This window comes from Rhamphochromis longiceps, linkage group LG5 (genome assembly GCF_057381845.1).
Source record: "Rhamphochromis longiceps isolate RC_006_pf linkage group LG5, R_longiceps_female_GT1.1, whole genome shotgun sequence".
Taxonomy (NCBI): domain Eukaryota; kingdom Metazoa; phylum Chordata; class Actinopteri; order Cichliformes; family Cichlidae; genus Rhamphochromis; species Rhamphochromis longiceps.
In genome coordinates, this window is record NC_140561.1 from 30,314,070 (window position 1) to 30,333,961 (window position 19,892).

At 42.6% G+C, this 19,892-nt stretch overlaps 1 protein-coding gene across 3 annotated transcripts in view; it reads right to left on the reverse strand.

The window, feature by feature from the left end:
* Window positions 1-314: 314 nt before the first annotated feature.
* The window catches only part of chd6 (chromodomain helicase DNA binding protein 6), a 97,278-nt gene continuing 77,700 nt past the window's right edge, over window positions 315-19,892 (reverse strand). For all 3 annotated transcript variants that reach the window (XM_085407125.1, XM_085407126.1, XM_085407124.1), the window contains exons 31-45: window positions 18,114-18,171; window positions 16,570-16,942; window positions 16,178-16,386; window positions 15,520-15,617; window positions 14,104-14,934; window positions 13,509-13,763; window positions 11,606-11,927; window positions 9,741-11,282; window positions 9,501-9,652; window positions 8,853-9,116; window positions 7,363-8,001; window positions 6,938-7,177; window positions 6,613-6,753; window positions 6,239-6,343; window positions 315-5,681 (exon numbers count right to left, since the gene is read on the reverse strand). In XM_085407125.1, coding sequence (XP_085263251.1) covers window positions 4,434-5,681; window positions 6,239-6,343; window positions 6,613-6,753; window positions 6,938-7,177; window positions 7,363-8,001; window positions 8,853-9,116; window positions 9,501-9,652; window positions 9,741-11,282; window positions 11,606-11,927; window positions 13,509-13,763; window positions 14,104-14,934; window positions 15,520-15,617; window positions 16,178-16,386; window positions 16,570-16,942; window positions 18,114-18,171 — 6,477 coding nt within the window. In that variant the 3' untranslated portion in view covers window positions 315-4,433. The remainder of the gene's footprint in view (window positions 5,682-6,238; window positions 6,344-6,612; window positions 6,754-6,937; window positions 7,178-7,362; window positions 8,002-8,852; window positions 9,117-9,500; window positions 9,653-9,740; window positions 11,283-11,605; window positions 11,928-13,508; window positions 13,764-14,103; window positions 14,935-15,519; window positions 15,618-16,177; window positions 16,387-16,569; window positions 16,943-18,113; window positions 18,172-19,892) is intronic.

Genomic DNA, 19,892 nt, shown 5'->3' on the forward strand with positions numbered 1-19,892 from the left:
TTAAGTTACTTGAAGACGTTTCACCTCTCATCCGAGAAGCTTCTTCAGTTCTAAGGTCAAATGGTGGAGAGTCCCAGATATAAACCTAGTGGGAGTAATTGAACATCCCTCTGTGGGGGGATACTCCCACTAGGTTTATATCTGGGACTCTCCACCATTTGACCTTAGAACTGAAGAAGCTTCTCGGATGAGAGGTGAAACGTCTTCAAGCAACTTAAAGAAGTCCAGACGCTTTTCTTGGCAAGCTCCTTCGACTACGATGACCTGGATGACTGAGAACCTTCACAGACAAAATAAAGAGGAGGTATTCTAAGAACTCTTAACCATTTAATTTTGATGTAATTACATCTAAAAAAAAAAAAAAAAGGAAGAAGAAGACAAATTAAAAAACAGGGCATGTGACATTACTAGATACTTTAAATTCCACGTGAACCAAAATGCTTTTGTCTTTGAGAAAACTTAACAAAACCAGCCACTGGTCAGTCAACAACGTAAAGACGAGAACTGTACAATAAATACATTTTTTTATGATAAGAGATAAACGTTTACATTTTTGAGGTGACTGTTTTGAAGAACATTTAAGTTAACCAACGAGAACTTCAATGAAAAGAAAAACACTGTTAAAGAAGGCATGGTGTGACACGAAGAGACAATACAGAGCCATCGCCAGTCGACTTGATTAACCCCCCCGCCCCCGAGCTGTGGTTACATACTGCACCTGCAAGTTTGTTTCACAAGTTTTTGCACAAGAATAAGCCATTAACAGCAAATGATGTGCACACATGACCTCTGGAACGCAACGCTTGCCCGTTCCTTTGAGATAAATCATCTGTGGTGCAAAGCGACTGGCTTCCCCTTCTGATTTGCTCTTTCGGGAATCTCGAATAACACACGACAACAATCAAATACTTAGGCTGCATACATACTGTGTGCGCATTATCATCCTAGATGTGCTGGATACCAGACACAAGGCCCCGTGAAGGAAGAGAATTCTAAAAGATTAAGTAGCATTCCTCAAAGGGAAATTCTGATATTTCCCAGCTTGTGTCTTATTCCTCTAATTATCAGCAGATTTCTTGTGGAGATTTGAGAAGCTAAACACTGCTAAGAATGTAACAGGTCAGGGTACGAAGCATGAATAATTACAGCTCTGAGTGCAAAGAAAAAAGCTTTAAAAACGACTGCAGCAGTGAACTGCAGAGCAGCTAGGGTGCAGCGCTCATCTCCATTAACTTTACAGCTTTAGTCAATAAAAGTGTGCACGGTATTTACCCTACAAGTTTAACTTTGGGATTCTGAAAGTTGCAGACGCTAACCCTAACTCTTCAATAAGACTCTGAAATTTAGATCCAGACTGAGTAATCCCAGAATTTCCCTTTAAAGAACAGCATGGCATCATCTAATGATAAAATCCAACACTTAGATTTTCAAATGTTAACCACTTTCCAAAAGATAATCGCCACACTGGAAACGTGAAGTCAAGATAGCGTGCAAGTGAGGCTCACAAAAAGAGAAATGAAAGCAATTTTAGAGGCACTGGTAAGCAAACAGTCACTTTTTGTTAACTCTCCATTTGTGCTTTGAGGGATGATTGATTGACCTTTAGGGATAAATGTAGCGATTTGAGCAGTGGTACCTTCCGTTACTATTGGCTTCTGAAGATAATGCACATCACCAATGCCGTGTACGCATAAAAACAAAAAGGAAAGACAAACAATAACATGACCTAATAAGGAGATGTAATTGAACATCTATACAAAAAAATACTCGCTAAATAAGGCATTTTACTTTGAATAATACATAATGAAACTAACAGAAAAAGAATGTCATATTTGGTGAAAGTTTGGCAAAGCAAAAGAAAAGTATAATAAATTATATGTAGCCACAAACTTGTGACAAGGCAACAACTATGTTTGTTTTTTTTCCCCAACAAGAAATGTGACCTGTAAGGACGAAACAGAGTAGAAACTGCTCCACCACAAAATGTGTGCGCATGCATGCACACATACACACTTTCTCCCATTACAGCACACTCTCGCATACACACACACGCACGCACGCTCACACTCACGCGCACACACACACACACACACACACACACACACACAATGGAAAGTAAAAGACCACACGGAAACAGGTTAACATTCACAAAAAGACATTGTGCAAAAATAATGTTTTCATATATGAAAACAAAAAGAAGTGAAGTTATACGTTACATCAGAAACATCTGACATTTACCCCCAAAATACACACCCTGTCGTGAAAAGACTGAATAAAACCAGCAACTTGCATCCTTTTAATGTACAGTACAGTCTGTTTGATACAGAAAAAAAAACTGGGACTAAGCTCTATGCAAAAATCCTCTGCGCATATGTCAAGTATTCTTCCCCCTAATGGAGGAACAAAGTAAAGACAATGAAGAAATCAATGGTGCGCTTAAAACAAAAAAAACAAAATCAGCAATATACAGCGATAGATTTACATATTTAGAAACTCTTAGTATGAACTGCTATTAAAATTAATGTGACGGGGGAAAGCCAGAGTGATTCATACTACTACCATATCCCTCCTCTCCCTATTTTATCTGTTCTTCATTCTTTAAAAAAAAAAAAAAAAAAAAAACTAACAAAAAGAAAAACAAAAAAAACAAAAACCAGACTGTTCCCTTTCCCTGGACAGAAGATCGACACAGCACAGGTAATCTCTTTCTGAACACACTAAGGAGAAAAACAGGAAAAGGACAGTGGGGGGGATGACCGACTGATGCTACAGGTCATGATTGTAATCATTATGCAGCATCATTTTGCACTGTTCCTGATGAGATGCTGGTTACCTGATTTGTTGTAAGTAAATGCAATTTAGGACTTGATGAACCCCAAGGGACCAAAAAAAAGAGCACCTTCTTTTCCTCTACTCTCCCACAGCCCTCCTCCCCACTCCTGTGTTTGCAAGACAGGATATCACATCTACCTCCTACTGCCCCCTGGTGGCCAGGATGAGCTTAGGGTTGATGTTCCTGCCCTTTCATGTTTTCTGATTAGAGCTAACCACTTGAGGGGAAGGGAGGGAGGTGGGGGTCTCCCAAAGTGACTTTGTGGCTGAGTTAAAAAATAAAATTACATGAGCTAATAAAAGTAATAAAACAAATGAATCTCATGATTGTTCCTTGCCTTTATAAAGAAAAGCAAATGAGAAAGCATATGCCTAAGCCTCTCTTGATAGCTGTTCGGAATTTCTGCTGTACTGCTGTTGTGGGAATCTGGATTCATAATCTAGTGTTCACGTTCGATTTATCTTTGTGATCTACTTTATGGAGGAGTTACTGCAGCAGCAACACAATATTAAGAATCATGATAACATTATAATTAAAATAAAATATGCATCTAAAGCATGGAGAACTTGCAGAATATCTTAAAGTTAGGATTTAACATTCGTGACTGGGATGGACTAACCTGGCTCGTATTTTGTGATCTTCTAGTTAACATTATTCTCACAATTTTGTTAACTTTATTAGGTATAAAACTAGTAGAGACAAATTAATTTCTTCTAATTTGGCAGCCTTTTTAAATGCACTAAACATACTTTTATTCAATAACGCCCACAATCATATCAACGTGATTTAGATACATTTCAAAAGGGCTACTCTCTAAAATCTTTGTGGGTCTGTTGTGTTTCTGCAGCAGACACTGGCTCTTGCATATTTAGATACTTAGGTTGTTTTTTCTGTTACTATCAACTAGGAAAAGGTGTTTTAGTGTCATATCTGAATGACTGTTCTCCTTTTAGATTAATCTAGTCGGCATGAACATTGAACATTGCACAAATTTCCCTAGATTTAGTGGAGTGTGTCAAAACACAAGATTTAATCGCTCCCCCGCATGAGCTTTTCAGAATTTCCAAACTGTGGTGAGAAAAATAACTTCGGAAAAACCACTTCTGGCAGCTGTGCCCCACCTTCCCAGTCATCCTTGTGTCCATACAAACCAGGCGAAAACCAAAGCTGCCTGTCCACCTTGGCTCACCTTGAGCCTAAAACGGTATCAATACTACGGTCAGAGTTGCTCTTGGTCAGGCCAGGTTGCATTCGGTGTGTGTTGGGTGTGTTCCTGTTGAGAAGTATCCCTCCCGACTCAGTCTCAATGGAGAATGAAGGAGAACACTACAGAGAGGATCATTTTTTACACTAGTTTTCTTTGTATACAATGAATGAGTGGAGAGGGTGGGTGGGGTCTTGGTATATAAACATGACCGAGCTGAATATAATCGTCATCATTATTAGTCATCATCATAATAAAAGTCTTTACATGGACATTGACTGACAGACACGGCACAAATTTTACACTGTTGCTCAGCTGAGAAAGGAGAGCAACAAAGGAGACAGGAGGAGAGAGCAGGAAGTGGGCTGTCCTTCAGGCCTCTGCAGTTCCTCTCCTCTATGCATCCTCTTGTTCCACTTGTCTCTGCTCCTCAGTGTCCTGCTTCTCCTCCTCCTCCTTTGCCTCCTCCGATCTTTTCTCATTGTCTTCTGTTGCTCCCTCAGTGTGGTCATTGGAGTCCGGTTCCTGGGGCTCTGAAGACCCACCCTCTGCATTCCCCTGCCCAGTCTGGAGCTCGTCAGCTGGAGTTGGGTCTGGGTCTGAAGCTGAGGTAGAGGGGATGGAGGGAGATGAAGAGGTGCCTGGGTGGGAGGTACCACCAGCCTTATCTGTACTTTCTCTCTCCTCTCCATCTCCAGTTGCTGCCTTCTCCCTCTCCTCTTCTCGCTCGCCTTCTTCTCTTCCTCTCTTCTTTCTCCTCTTGGGGCTGCCTGGAGAGCTATCAACTGCACCAGGGGGCATGGCTGGAAGTGCCATGATGCCACCATGTGGCAAGAACATGTGTGGGTAAAGCAAACCGTGGGACATGCCCGGGATTAGGAAAGGGTTGAAGGTAAGATGGCTGCCAGTGCCAGCTCCAAGATGTGCAGAGCTGAGGTGGGCCCTGGTGGTGGAGGTAATGATGGCTGCTGCTTCTGCCGCTATTGGTCGTTTGTTAGCCTCTGCAGCGCCTTTCTCCTCCCGCGTCCTGTCCTTTTCGCCACCAGCAGCAGGGGCGCTGCCCTCTCTTTCTGCAGGCGTTGTCGAAGAAGGGCTGGCCGCCTCAGTTGCAGACGGTGCAGTTGTCGTGGTGACCTTCACAGCAGACGCTGAAGAAGAGGAGGAAGTCGAGGAGGAGGAGGAGCTGGGATGAGGAGAAGGTGGCGGTGGCGTGTGTGCCATCATGGTGCCAACGCTGAACAAAGCATGCTGTGGGATTGCAGCCCCATGGGGGTGCGGGATTCCATGCAGCATCATGGGTAACATACTCAGACCATTCTTGGCATCTTCGGCAGACCCCCCAGCTCCTCCCGCTGAGACAGCTGCAGGGAAACCATGCGGGAATCCAGCTGCCATAATCCCAGAGATGGGAATTCCAGGGATACCACTGCGGAGATTTTGCATGGCCACCATGGAGTCCATGCTGCCAATCAAACCACCATTCATGAAGAGAGGAGGACCGAGACCCGGTGAGGAAGAGTCCGAGACGGACAGGAGAGGTTTAGGCATTTCGCTGCGAGGTCGACGTCCACGGCGGCGGGAACTTGGGTCCTTGTTGACGGGTTCTGTGAGGATCCGAGAGAACTTCCCTTCAGGAAGGAAACCCTGCAAGAGGAGGCCATGAGACAACACATTAGTGCACAAGAACAACTGGAACTGACAAAGTATCGCAGGTAGAAGAACAGCCATAGGAAAATTCAAAAGGACAATTAAAAGCATCATTTTTTTTTAGTCTTTCACTGGTCTGACACTCCTGTGAGAGTAGAGATGACGCTACATCTCTTTCCAAATCTACTTGCTTGCATACTTGCATTTTTAGTATGGCACCAATTGGTTGTTTTAGCATGAAAACTATACAACTAACTGAATGAGAGTGAAATAAGTTTCAGCGCAACAGATTTTCAAAATTTTCAGGGCTTTCACAAAAACATCCTAAAAAGTGGCAGTAATTACAACTCATGCCTGATTCTCTACATCAGAAAAAGATCTGTAGCTTCTTATGTCAGCCTTCTGCAGTCTGTGATATCCTGCTACACAGGCTTGATGTGCATGGCATTTCTGAGGAAATGTTACACTTGGGGCTCGTTGTCTTTTACAACTGATGTCAGAGAGGGGCAAAACACACCCTGTTGACATCCAATGCTACACAGTATCATACTCACAGAGTGTTTGACCACATCAGCCCAGTCTGGAGCCACATAGTATTCCGAGTTGGCATCCAACCATCTAGAGAGCTCCTTTATGGCCGGAGCCATAGCACCACCAAGCTGCAAAGTAGGAAAACCAGCACAGTGTAGTTGCAATGATATCAAATTGTATGTAGGCTTTTTCTAGCTTCCCCTACTCAAAGGCAGCCTGTATTATTGGTGGACAGCAAAGCGCCACCAAACTGCAGCAAAGGAAGCAATAACACAGCAATCCTTCTACTTCCCATGGCTGAACTTTCATTGGTTCAGTTTTATGTTTTAAAATGAACACTTTTATTTGATTTTTGTGTTTCATGTATTTTATATGCGTGTCTGTGTGTGTTTTCTACCCTGCGTCCAGTGCCGCGGTGCACAACTGGGACCCTCTCCTCCCCCGTCAAAGAGTTTATATCCAGCTTGGTGGGATCTTTACAGCGATGCCTCCTCTGTTTGGGACGCTCTACAAAACCATGCAACAGACCTGCACCAGACTGCACAGTAGCCAGGGAGGGTAGATGGGGAAAAAGGTTGTAAGTGCCAATTAATCTGAGCATAAAAGAATAAGTGCTCAACTGTAGCCTCAGCAGAGGACATTCCAATACAGAAAAGGCAAAATATAAAGAATACAACACAGCAGGATTTAGAGCATTACAATCCTAGAAATCCTCGACTTACATGAGCAAATGCCGGCAGATCCATGGTGTAGCCTGGATTCTGTCTCAGCCACTCAATTAGACCTTTGCCGGCTGCCTCTCTGTCAATGGCCACAATCTCTGGCTGAGGAGGTGTCTGGGTTGGGGTGGGAGTAGAAGAGGAGGACGGTGTGGGAGGACCTGCAGGTCGCTCTGAGGGAGAGGGGGATGGCGAGGAGGTGGAGGAGGAAACAGAAGAGTGGCTGATCACCTCAACCCGGCCCTGTACATGGAGAGACAGACACATATAGATAACACAAGATTTACTTTCTTCTTTCTTTTTTAATCAACTTTATCTTTTGTTTTTTGTCCCCAAAATGTTCTCGGTGGTGCTTCTCTTTCACTCTGAAGTAAGTGCAACTATTCTAAATGCCCTTACTCTGAAAAGGCCCTCCTCCCTCTACCCACCTGTGATTCAGGGAGGTGCAGTCCTCGGCTCTTGGTGAACTCAGAGTACAGAGCTTCCACATTTCTCCTCCTCCCTCTCCTCCTCCTCATTGAATCATCTCCCCTCAGGCTCCCGTTAACTATTTGTCCTGTTACCGGATGGATGAGCCCCGCCTGCAGAATTCCGGCCATGTCGATTCCCACGGGGCCTGGCAGCGGGGCCGTGATGGGAGGTGGCGGTGGTATCTTATGACTGCTGCCCGCACCAGCATTGAGGTGGCTGATTCCTGGTGCAACCACAGCTTCATTTGTTCCAATGCTACTCGTGGTGCTTATTTCTCCTGAAGACTTGGTCAGATCTATGGCTGCTTCTTGCCAGCCATTTATCAATATGGCTCCTGTACGGTGAGAGGGCGGAGCAACCACGGGTGCTTTATCACTACTGGAGCTTGTGGTAACAGCAGTGTGGCATGACGATGCAGATTTTCCAGCTAAAACCTTGGCAGCTGCCGCAGCAGCGGCTTCATAGTCGAAAGACCTCCGACCTCCTGCTCGTTTGAGCTCAGGGAGGAAGGCAGGAGCCACAAGCCTCTCCTGTAACAGAGGCAAGGAGGTAAGGCGCCAAGCTCCGCGCCCGCATGCGCCGCCCCGCGGCATGTACTGTCAGGGTGGACAGGGTGGGTGAGGGGTAGACAAGAATGGGAGAGAGATGATGGCTTTATTAAACATACATATGGACTGAGACACAACACAGTGGCGGCTGTCAACTAGACCTGGGTAAAACTGTTAGATATTTAAAATGTTTTTGTTTGTTTTTTTCCTGAGAGTGAGTGTGTCATCTTTGGATGCTGCTTCAGGCACCTGACAAGTTAACTTGTTTACATCTGAAAGTATGAGACACGGAACAAACAGCTCATAATCCATCTGTTCGCTGGCCTATGGTGTCAAACATTTTGTAAACAAACCTCTTGGTTTAAAAACACTGAAGGCTAAGCAGCCAGAATATAAACTCAAAGCAGAGACACAAATCTGGTCATTATTCTCACTCTCGCATATATGAAATGTGTCTTTATAGATATATGACAACTTGCCCAAGTCTAATCTCCACATTTATATTATCAACAGTACACATTACTGAGACAGGAAACTTCACAATAAGCAACAAAGCAATGGTGTGGATTAGAGGTGCCCAGTGCTAATAGTTTTATTTATAACTATTGCAGTTATATTTTATATAGAACATAACAATGAAGAGTTAAGGAGACACATACAAACAAACAAAATCTTTAGCAGAAAATGAACAACTCGGTCAGACTCATGATGCATTTTGCAAAGACCTGGTCAGTCAGTTGATTATAGTCAGTCTAAAGTCAGCCTTGTTAGCACTTTAAGCAAACTGGGCACAACTTGTATGAGCCATGGCATGGGAGAGATAAATGCTGACAGATGACAGATACACCGATATGTGCAACAAAGGGAGTTAATTTATTCATTCACTCTTCGAGTCTCACCTTAGGTAGTCTTGTGAGAGGGGGAGGAATGGAAAATCCCAGTGCAGGATTCGCCTGCTGCACCCTGGCCTGGGTTGGGACAGAGCCCGAGGCCGTGGTGGAGAGAAAACCTCCTCGGTGTTGGTGGTGCTGGGCTAAACTGTTGGCCAAGCAGGAGTTGGCAGCCAGGGCGGCTGGTGAGTCATACTGCTCGCTAGATGAAGGCCACTTCCCCTTAAGGATGGCGTGGCAGATGCTGTCCAGGCGGTTGATGATTACTCTATCCTACAGGGGCCATAAAAATAAGCGGAGAAATTAATTAATAAACACGAATAACTTAATTTACAAGAAGTGTACCAAGTGCCACAAAATTTAGCTAAAATGTAAAACTCATTTTGTCTTTTCAGACTTTCTAAGCAGCGTCAGCACTGTCCTCTAAATGAAAGCAGTGAAATTGCCGGTGAGAACTCAAAACAGGGTATTTTTGCTTCTAATCGGCAAAAACGAAAACATTTTCCTGCAAAAGAGGAAGAGCAGAATTTATAAAAATAATTATTCTAACTTTACTGTCAAAAATGTTTTAACCATGGGAGAATCAACGTCTACTGTTAAATATTTTGTAAACACATCACTGAGAATGTTACAGTAATAGTTAAACATATATTTTACCTTTGGCCACTCAGAAAATGAGTACAGTGCTTTCTCCTGTAACAGCTGAGCGATGGTTGGCTCTCTGGTTTCATGAAGGCTGTCAGGAATCTCACACACTGAAATGGGAGCTGCAAACCTGGGGCTGGCAGAAAACCCTTCAACCACAGGCACTGTGCAAAATGGAAATGGGTTAAGTACAAACAAATGAATTTAAGTGTGAAAGGTGAATTAACTTCATGAAAGTCTCAGCATCCTCACCGGGTGTACTGGGTCTCTCCTCCTTTACTTGGCCTTTCAACTCTGCACTTTCTGAGGTTTCTACTAGGCCATCATTCTGCTCAAGCTTTGGGGTCAGGACTGTGCTATCTGCCTCCAACATCTCATGTTTTGTCTCAGTTTTGACCTCAGATAACGCTGTAAACCCAAGGACCTCTGGCTTGGCCTCAGGTTTTATCTCAGAACTTTCTGGGTAGCTTGTGAACCCCAGACCCTCAGCCTTGGCTTCAGGCTTGATGACAGATGTCTCAGGAAAAGCTGCTAACCTCAGGTCTTCAGGCTTTGCCTCGGTCTTAAGCTTAGGACTCTCTGGATAAGCACTAAACCCCAGAGCTAATGGTTTGACCTCTGATTTGACTTCGCTGCCACCTGCATAGGCTACAAACTGCAAAAATTCAGGTTTAGTGTCTAAATGCTCTGGCTTCATACGAAAGCTCAGATCTTCAGGTTTAGTCTCCAGTGTTTCAGGTTTAATCGGATATTCTAACTGCTCTGCTTTGGTCACCAATCCTTCTGACTTTACGGGGTAGGAAAAGAAACTGGTGTGTTTGACTTCAGAGCTATCAGGGCAAACATCCTCAATAGTCTGTGTCTTGGTATCTTCAATCTTGACTGGTAGCAACAATTGCTCTGGTTTCTCCTCACCATCGGGTAAATGAGAAAATTTAAGGTCAGATGGTTTTGTGTCGATGTTGTTCACAGGCAGAGTTGAGCCCATTTTGATTTCATTTTGATCGAGCAGGTTATCTTTGCTGTCCTGATCAAGGGAGAATTTTAGTGCGTTATTCTTACAGTCTCTGCTGCCATCGGGCAAGTTCAGGTCTTCGTCTGAACCCTTGCAGTGTGCCATAGAGGCTTCATTTTTGGCTTCCTCCATGCTGTTGCTCTCTCTGGTGGTTTCAGTAGAGTTTGATGGTTGTGTAGGGGATGACACAGAAACAGAAGGGCAGGAGAGCTGTCCAAATTGCGAGTAAATGCTACCCAACTCCATCTTATTGGTTTTGACATCTAGTTGTTTCAAACCCTTTTCTTCCTCCTCATCACAGGGTTGTACAACCGGAACATCAAACGGAGAAACATTATCCTCTTGCCCTTCGGAAATCTCATCTACCTGATCTGCTAGATCTGTGCGACCCATCAAGCTGCCCTGTCTAGACTTTTTTGGAATTCCTTTCATTTGCACAAACTCTTCAGTTGTGTTGCACATCAATGCTTCAGTGTCAAGAGAATTTTCAATAGACCGTTCCTCCACCGTTTGGTACAAAATCAACCCCTCCACCTCCTCCGTAGGCTCTTCAATAGATAGGCTGCCCTCCTGTTCGAGCTTTCCAAGATAAGAGTGCACGTCTTGGGGTGAGTCCTTTTTATGCTCTGCTTGGTCAAAGCGACCCTCGAGGTCTTGAGACATTTGGATAAAGACTTCCTTCCTCTCGCCCTGTTCTCCAAGGGCAGACTCTGATTCTATCCCTTCTAACTCTGGCACTTCCATGGGTGGATTCAAAACTCCCAAACTTTGGTCTGCACCTGCAAGCAAAAAACATTGAGATGTAATGTAGGGGACATAGCAGTGGTTGGTGTTATCTCTTCATTTTTTTAATCCTCAGATTGGGGCGTAAAACATTAGACGGTTTAAAGTTATTAAGAGGCTTTGCCATAGTGTATACGGCCTAAAGAAATCTTAAAACATCAGGACATTTCATTAGCAACTGATATAATTTATGATATATTAACATGTATGTATGACAGCAACTTGTACATCTTTACAAACTGAATATTTGTGATCATTCCTGGAAAAAAAAAAAAAAAGTAGGTTAAATACTATGCTCAATATTTTCCCTTTGACATACCTTGGTTTGGATTACATTCCTCTCCTTCCAGATGTTTGTCTCTTTGTTTTTCCACATTCTGTTCCAAGGTCTCCCTTGACAAGTCTTCAACTTCTTCCTCCTCCTTATCATCAAACTCAAAGCCGGTACTTTCCTCCCGATCATCTCCATCCTCCACAGGATTAGTCAGGCTCTCAGAGACATCAGAGTGCCCCAGTCCATCCTGTGGCTCATGGGCAGTGATGTCAGACAGAGAAAGTGGAGGAGGGGGTACGTACGGCAGAGGAGGACTTGCTGACAGGTCCGTGTGATCTGCACTCGGTTCTTCATTCACACCAATGTCCTGGACACAAAATATAAGTGTTAGATTTATTGAAGCCTAAATGGCATTGCTCATTTTGGCAATAATATAATACTACTGATTATTAACTTTAGTTTACTTGTATAATGATGGTGTGATCAAGTCGCAGCTTTCCAACATTTAAATTGATTAAAAAAAAAAAGAAAAACCACACACACACACACACACACACACACACACACACACACACACACACACACACACACACACACACACACACACACACACACACGAAGCTATTCATCGCTGCAATTAAAAAAATACTGGCGACACCAGTGCTACCCCTCAAGCTCCTAGTAGACAACCTATGGTATCAATTTTAAAATTCTACATCACCTTGTTTTCAAGTTATCATATTCACGAGATTTTCAGAAAACTTGACCTTTGACCTTGAGGTCGAGGTCGAGGTCACTGAGACTCAAATTCATCCCAGATTTTTAATCAAAACATTTGTGAAATGAATTTGAAACTCCTATGTCGCCTTACTCTAAAGTATTACATTCACAAACTCGCGTGTCCATGCCGCCTGCAGGGTGACAACAACATGCCATCAGCCTTTTACGGCTGAGGGGTAAAAAAAGAAAGATGTAAATCGCACGATGTGAACATAATCTATAATGAACATTTCCAATGTCATAAAAATTAACATGCTATTTTTTTAACATTGATGTTAAACTGCAGCTAAAACGGCCATCTTTGAGAAGTCTTTCAGAATTTTCTCTCAATTATTACAATTTTTTTTTTTTTTTTTGCAAACTTTGCAATATTTTTTCTTCTATTCGACTGTGCAATAATCACTGTGCAATAGACTCACTCAAATGTGCAATCCACTGGTATCCCTATTTATCCATATTATATATTCTGTATTTATATATGTGTATATATGGTATATTTATGCTTATATCTTTACTCTTATTCCCCTCTATTGTATCTGTAACACGCAACTTCTGTCGGTGCTGTGCTACTAGAAACTGAATTCCCGGAGGAACCCACCTGAGGGATTAATAAAGTTTCATCTAATCTAATAGAATTTGAAAAGATGCCATTTTAGAAAATAATTTGGCAAATACTTGATAAGTGCAGCCCTTAGTGTTTGGCAAATGTGTTTTACAGATCTTAAAATGTAAAATATGCAAAATCCAATGAATAGTTTCACTTGGAGCAATATGACCCTGACAAACATCAAAGATCAGCATTCATTTGAGCTTTACTGAAACACAACCCGTTCATTGAATATACTAACCGAAAGAAGAGGCAAAATGTCAGCAGTTAACAATGCAGCTGAGCACTTTTGTGTTTTCAATATTCCCTACAACAGATTTTCCCCTTTACTTTTTCCTCTTTTGTTAGAGCAATTTTTCCATGTTTATCTACCGTCTGCCCCACTGGACACATTGCATTACATTATTTGAGCATTAAGCCGATAATATGAAAAGGGTTTCAGATTATTGTTATCTTGAGGGCTGTGATTACAAAGACATTTAAGATGATTTTAAAATTCATTTTATATTTATTTTGTAAGATGGCACTGTTATCCAGAGGGCACAGGCTGGTGAAACCAACCTTAAAGAGCATGTAACTTGAGGACAGTGGCTCAACAGAATCGCCTGCTGATGGATGGGAAGGAGGGGATGAGGGCGGAAGGCCCAAACACTCCTCCAGAGTTCCACCTTCCTCCCCTCCTCTGTCTCCCCCCTGTGCCTCCTCATCCTCCTCCTCCAGGAAGCCCGTCTCTAAGGTAGAAGGACCCAGGATTGGATCAGATTCATTGAACATATGGTGAGCAGGACTAGTGTGGTCCGTACTGTCCCAGGGAGCCTGCAATACAGAAGTGTAGGATGTCAAAGCACAGAAATAAGAAAACCTATGTGAATAACTTGAACTGTTAAATTTCAAATGGTTAGTTGATGACCAAAAACATTTTTATTATATTTTTATTAACCGAGTAGGTGTCATAACGTCAGATATTTGCTATATCAGACAATAAAAATGCTTAAAACATATAAATTATAAATTTCCTATAAATTCAATTTTTTGCTTAGGGCAGAAACAAAGCATCTCATGCAGTCCATACAGTTGACATTTCAATCACAGACATAGTTTATTATACAAGTCTTATTTAAATATCAGAGTAGTTATCTCAAATAACACTGCATACCTGTAACTGATCCAGCTCCACTGATGGTGCCATCAGCCCAGTTTCCTCAGACGAGCCCTGCTCACCAACGAGCACATCACTCCTTAGTTTTGAATCCAGGTCTGTCCCACCCACACCGTATGAGTTGAGCATGCTTTGACCTCCTGCAGCTGAGTTAAAGGGGAAACCGTTGAGGGCATCTTTGGAAACCTTTCCTCCATGTAAAGAATCTGCAGACATGGTGTCATGCTGTAGCGTGCCCAGCTCCAGAGTTTCATCCAAAGGTGGACAGTCAAGGAAATCTCCTCGAGGTCCAGGAACTATTCCCAGACTTGGTGAAGCTGAATCATGAGCATCCAATGGTGGAGGGTGAAGGTGAGGGTGAGAAGAAGAAGAAGAGGAAGAGGAAGGAGAGGGAGCAGATGGAGGTATAGGGTGTTGCGAGTGATGATGATGGTGGTGGTGATGAGAGGATTGGTGGGGATATTCAGGAGGCTGAGGAGAGTGGCGACCGAGTCCCGAATCGTACAGACAGCAGTGAGGATGAGGAAGCTGGGGATGAGATGAGGAGGAGGATGAGATGCCAGGATGAGTCGCCAAGCCAGTGTGATGAGGGTGATGGTGGCTTTGAGGATGAAGGTGAGCAGGGTGTCCCCTGACATAGTTCCTGTGAGCCTCCAGGAAGCTCAGCTGAGGGTCGTTGAGGATGTAGAAGTCGGTGCGGCTCAAACCGTGGCGCGCTGCCCCAATAAGGAGGTCGCGGTCGTGTTTGCCAGACTCCCACCATACAGGGAGGTAGAGCGAGGGCCGGCACAGCTGAAGACGGGCTGAGAGTAACGGATGGCGGAGAACCTGAGAGAGGGATGCAGTTCAGAGACCAAGCTACTTTCTTAACCGAATGAAAATGTCTACATTTTATCCATTTTTATATTCACATAGTCAGAGAGATGGTCAGGTTTAGTAGACAGAAGTGTCGTTCTTTTGTTTTATGCTTTCTGGACAAATATGTTTTGACCCTTGGCACTAGACTCCCCAACACAACTAGCGAGTTAGCTGTGGGCATTACCTCAGCCCCAGTTTTTAGCTGTGTAACCTAACGCATGATAAACAGTCTGACTTATAAACAGTTCACACTTTTGACCATGTAGAAAATGTCTAAATGTCTATTCTGAGGTTAGATATGACATCATTTGTAGGGAGTGTCTTTTTTTAATGACTTGTATACAGGTTCACCGATGATTCACTTTTTTATCTTTAGCCTTCTGAAAAGAAGGGAGCTAAGGAGGGACAAATGAGGTTAATTTGAACCCCTCTAAACCATCAACACAAACTCAGAACAGTAAAAGCAAGATAAACTTTGAAGTCAATGTCTAACAGAGTTCCATCGATGAAAAGGACGCTATTTGTTATTAAGCTTTGTTTCTTCAAAGAGCCCACCTGCTCTCTGATCTTGCGCAGCAGCTCGATGCGGTATAGCGTCCTAGCTGCTCTTTCTTCTGTCAGAGGCTCCACAATCACAGCGGGATCCACCAGTCCTGGGAGACGCAAGAGAAAGGGAGGGGAAGCAGAGAAAGAATAAAAGGATGAGAAACGGAAACAGTGACAGTCAATGTTGGCATAGAGACAGTGGAGAAGGCAGGAAAAATGCAGACCAGAGTAAAAGGGATGGAGAGTATTAGTGTGTTCAAGAGTCACTCCTGTCTTTAAATGATTTTGTGTTTTATCCTGCGTATATACAGGAGAGTAAGTTATGTGTAAATTATATGTTAACATGCAATTTGTAGTTAAATGAGTTATAAAAACTACATCTATGGAGGCTATTTTACTAGCAGGGGTCAGTAATGTTCCCAATGACGAGGTCCTCAAAAATGATCTGCAAGTTGACACTCTTATGACAAAGTCTAAACGATGTATTGTTTAACTGTAGGCTTAAGAAGTGTGGCTGAAAACCAAAAACCTGCAGTGCCCAGAAAACATTAACTGGAACATGAAGCTGAGCAATAATACAAATTAGCAAGGGTTACCCTGTTGATAAACTAAGTCCATCACAGATGTCAGTAACAACCCCAACCGGCATATTTATCATAAACAGTACCTTCTTCCTTCCTGGGTGGAAGCTTGCATGCTGTCCTGCACATGTTCACAAAGGAATTGAAGTATCTTTCCAGACTCTCATCAGTCTTCCTCTCCAGTCTGGCAAGAGCTCTGAACTGGGACCAGTCAAATGCCTTCCTCTCCGGGTCATACACCACCCCAAATGATGATACTGTGCGGTAAAAATCTGCTTGTTCTCGACGAGTCCACCTAAAAGGTCACAGAAAAATACAAATGACTGATAAATACATATACTGAGAAACTGCATATAAATGCATGTGAAAGCAGATGCGTTCGTGTCTGAATGAAGATGCCGAGCAGCAGAGCCACAAAGGTAAGATTAAAGTATACGACAAAAGCTTGGTATCTCTGTCTTATGTCAAACATTTCTACCTTCTCTGCCACTCCAGAAACAGAGGGTCAGGTTCTGTAGCGACCACAGAACACCTTCTTAAATCTTCACCCAGCTGCCAAGCCAGTGGCCCACCAGCGTGATGACTATGAGCAGCTCCAGCTCCTCCGATTCCCATGCCAACGAGGCCATCGTGAAGCATAAAGTCATGCCTGAGCAGTGGCTCGCGTCGTAGTGTGAAGCGCTGGTAGGCAGTGATGAGGCGACGTAATCGGGCCGTCAAGGCGGGGCCTGTGGGCCAGAGGGGCCGGGCTTGGACAACATGGAGAGCTGCCACCCCGGTCCCGGTTCCTGTTGTCGTTGTGGTGACCAAAGTTCCATCTTGGGTGCACAGGTCACCTGACATCTGAGAGTCTGGAGAAAAGCCAGTCAGAGTCAGCACGTTAGATCCTTCACACACTGGATGTGTTTGAAGGTATACAAAAAAAAGAAGCATCTAAATAACCACTTATCATTCAGTACAAATGTGTGTCTATGTGGATAAAGCCTGCATTATTTATGTATTCTCTTATTTTGTTCAGCTCAGAGGGAACGTGAGGGTGTGATCCTATAAAAACACAAGGACCAGAGTATATTGCTGTCGATGTGTTTCTTCTCTTCTTCGTTTCTGTGTCACAGATATATGAAGAGCACGCGTGAAAGCAAAAAAGCAAAAAAGCCACTGCAGGCAAGATGAAGCATGCCTCTCCCAGGATTGTACAGACGTGACTGTGTTTAGTCATTGAAATATTAAAAAACTACTGCAAAAGAATAAGAAAATACATTTTCATATCTCTGATTCACAGCTTGGTTATTGGCACCGGCATCACCTCTCAACACGCTTCACTCTCGTTCACTGAACCACATCTTTTTCTTTCTTTCTCTGTATGTCTTTAAATAATAAAATGTTGTGTTTAAAAAGAGTAATCAACAACTTCTGAATATTATACCTTTAGCTACTAATACTGCTTTTGGTCGAGAATAAATAAATACCTCAATTTCAGAATTGAAATTAAAACTGTAAAATGATGTTTCCATACCAACTTTAAAGGAAACATGTGATCAAATATTTGATTCAAATAGAAATCAACACTGAATCTAGTTAAAAAGAGCATCGCAGCTTTCCCTTAACAATGTGTGTCACTGCACTTATAATACTACAACAAAGATTTGAAGAAGCAAGCCTCATTATAACAATTATCCAAGTCCTTAGTAGAGCTCTAAGGAAATCAAGACTTCAGTGGAAAAATGAAATAAGTTTTGATGGGAAATGTCGTGTTAAAACACCTCACGTCAGAACAGAGGAGTGAAATGTAATCGAGTGGAGGGAAATTACTGTATTTCAAACCATTTGAAAGAACGTCAGAGTAAGAAAAGAAAAAGTACAATTTGAAAAGTTAGGTTAGCCTTTAACAACCCACGAATGCCAAGAAATTATAAAGCTATCTATTAAAATTTGAATTATGTGTATGGTTGGTCCTTGAATGAGTAGTGGAACTCTTCATTTGGTCTTCATATTAGTATGTAACACTTGTAACTGTCTCACCTGGACCAGTACTGTCTGGCTTGTCTGATGTATCGGTGCTGGAGCAGGTTTCCTCTCCCTGTGAATAACACAAAACACACAAAAAAATAAAAAAAAATAAATCACAAAAATCATCTTTTCTGTCACCTGGCTAAAAATATATACCTTTTTATTTCTTTATTATCTGTTACTGTTATTAGCTGTTACTTTTATCGTTGTGCTGAATATTATTTTTTTGTATCACATTTTCTTCTGTTGTTTTAACTCCATCTTTTCTTTACCTTAATTTAATATTTTTTGGTTTGTTGTGTATTTTGCCTGTATTTGTGAATATTACTATATCATGTCCTTTATCATTTTCTGTTTTTTGTTTGCTTGTTTCTTTTGCCCAATAATTAGTAATTGTTACAGCCGTGGCTCTATCTGACCCTGATTATTCCTTGTCTATGCTATTATCCACCGTTTTTCTACGACTGTAGAAAAACTCTTTGCTTCTGAGGGTCTCTTGAGTGTCCCTCAGAAGGTGTCCTCCTGAATGGCTGGCCTTGTGGGCTTGCGTGTTGATAACTGTGCTGGTTAATATCCAACACAGCATCTTGCCATTTAAAAAGCCTGTCAGCACAGTACTCTCACGACAGCAGCAGCATCTCAATCCTGACCGAGGTCTCAGTCAGAATGGGCACAGTTCTGTGAAAAGGACTCTAGAGTGTCCTATGATTCAATAGCTTGTAAAAAAAACACTTTTAGAAGCAACGATTTAAAGTTTTCTGTATGACTTTATAAGTCTCTCACATCAGTGTGGAGGAATTTCAGCACAGTTTGTAGGGATGCACTGCTCTCTTAATACTCTATGGCAGGGGTGTCCAACTCCAGTCTTTGAGAGCTACGGTCCTGCAGCTTTTAGATGCATCCCTACTCCAACACAGTTGAACCAAAGGGTTGGATTACCTCTTCAGAATGCAATCAAGTTTGGCAAAGGCCCAGTAACAAGCCATTCATTTGATTCAGCTGTGTCGGAACAAAGATGCATCTAAAAGCTGCAGGACAGTAGCTCTTGAGGACTGGATTTGGACACCCTTGCTCTATGGCATAGATTCATGTCATAGAGTGGTTTCACCACTGCATGTCTGTTGGGTTGCAGTATGTACTTTGCGGGCCACTGCAACGCAAGGATTCTCCTTCTTTTCAGCCAATCCCCATTAGATTTGCTGGTGTGTCTGGTATTATTGTCCTTTTACATCACCTGGTCTCACATGATTCATATGCTCTGCTCCCCTTACCCCTAGATCAGGGTGTAAGAGTAACAATTCTTCTATACAATAAATCATTCTTTTAGAAGGATTCTTCAGACTGGCCAGTATAATTCTAATTAAAATCATGATACAGTAAGAATATTTAAATTATAGAACAGTGGCAGCTGCCAGTAGTACCCCTTAGTCTCCTAACAGATGCACCCGGGGTATGAATTTGAAAATCCCGTGCTGTTTTGTTCTGAAGTGATCACATTCACAAGATTTTTAGAAAACTTGACCTCTGTGACCTCAACCTCTAAGTCAAAGATTCAAATTCATCCGAGATTTTTAGTAGATGCACCTATGGTATCAATTTGAAACTTTTATGTCGCCCTGCTTCTCGAGTTATAGCATTTACAATCATGGATGTCCTGACTGCAACAACGGCAGTACCCCGTCAGCCGTTTTGGCTGAGGAGTAAAATAAATGATAATGAATGCAATACCACGCTGTTATTAAACTATGAACTATTGAAATGGACTATATGATCATATCACAAAGACACATT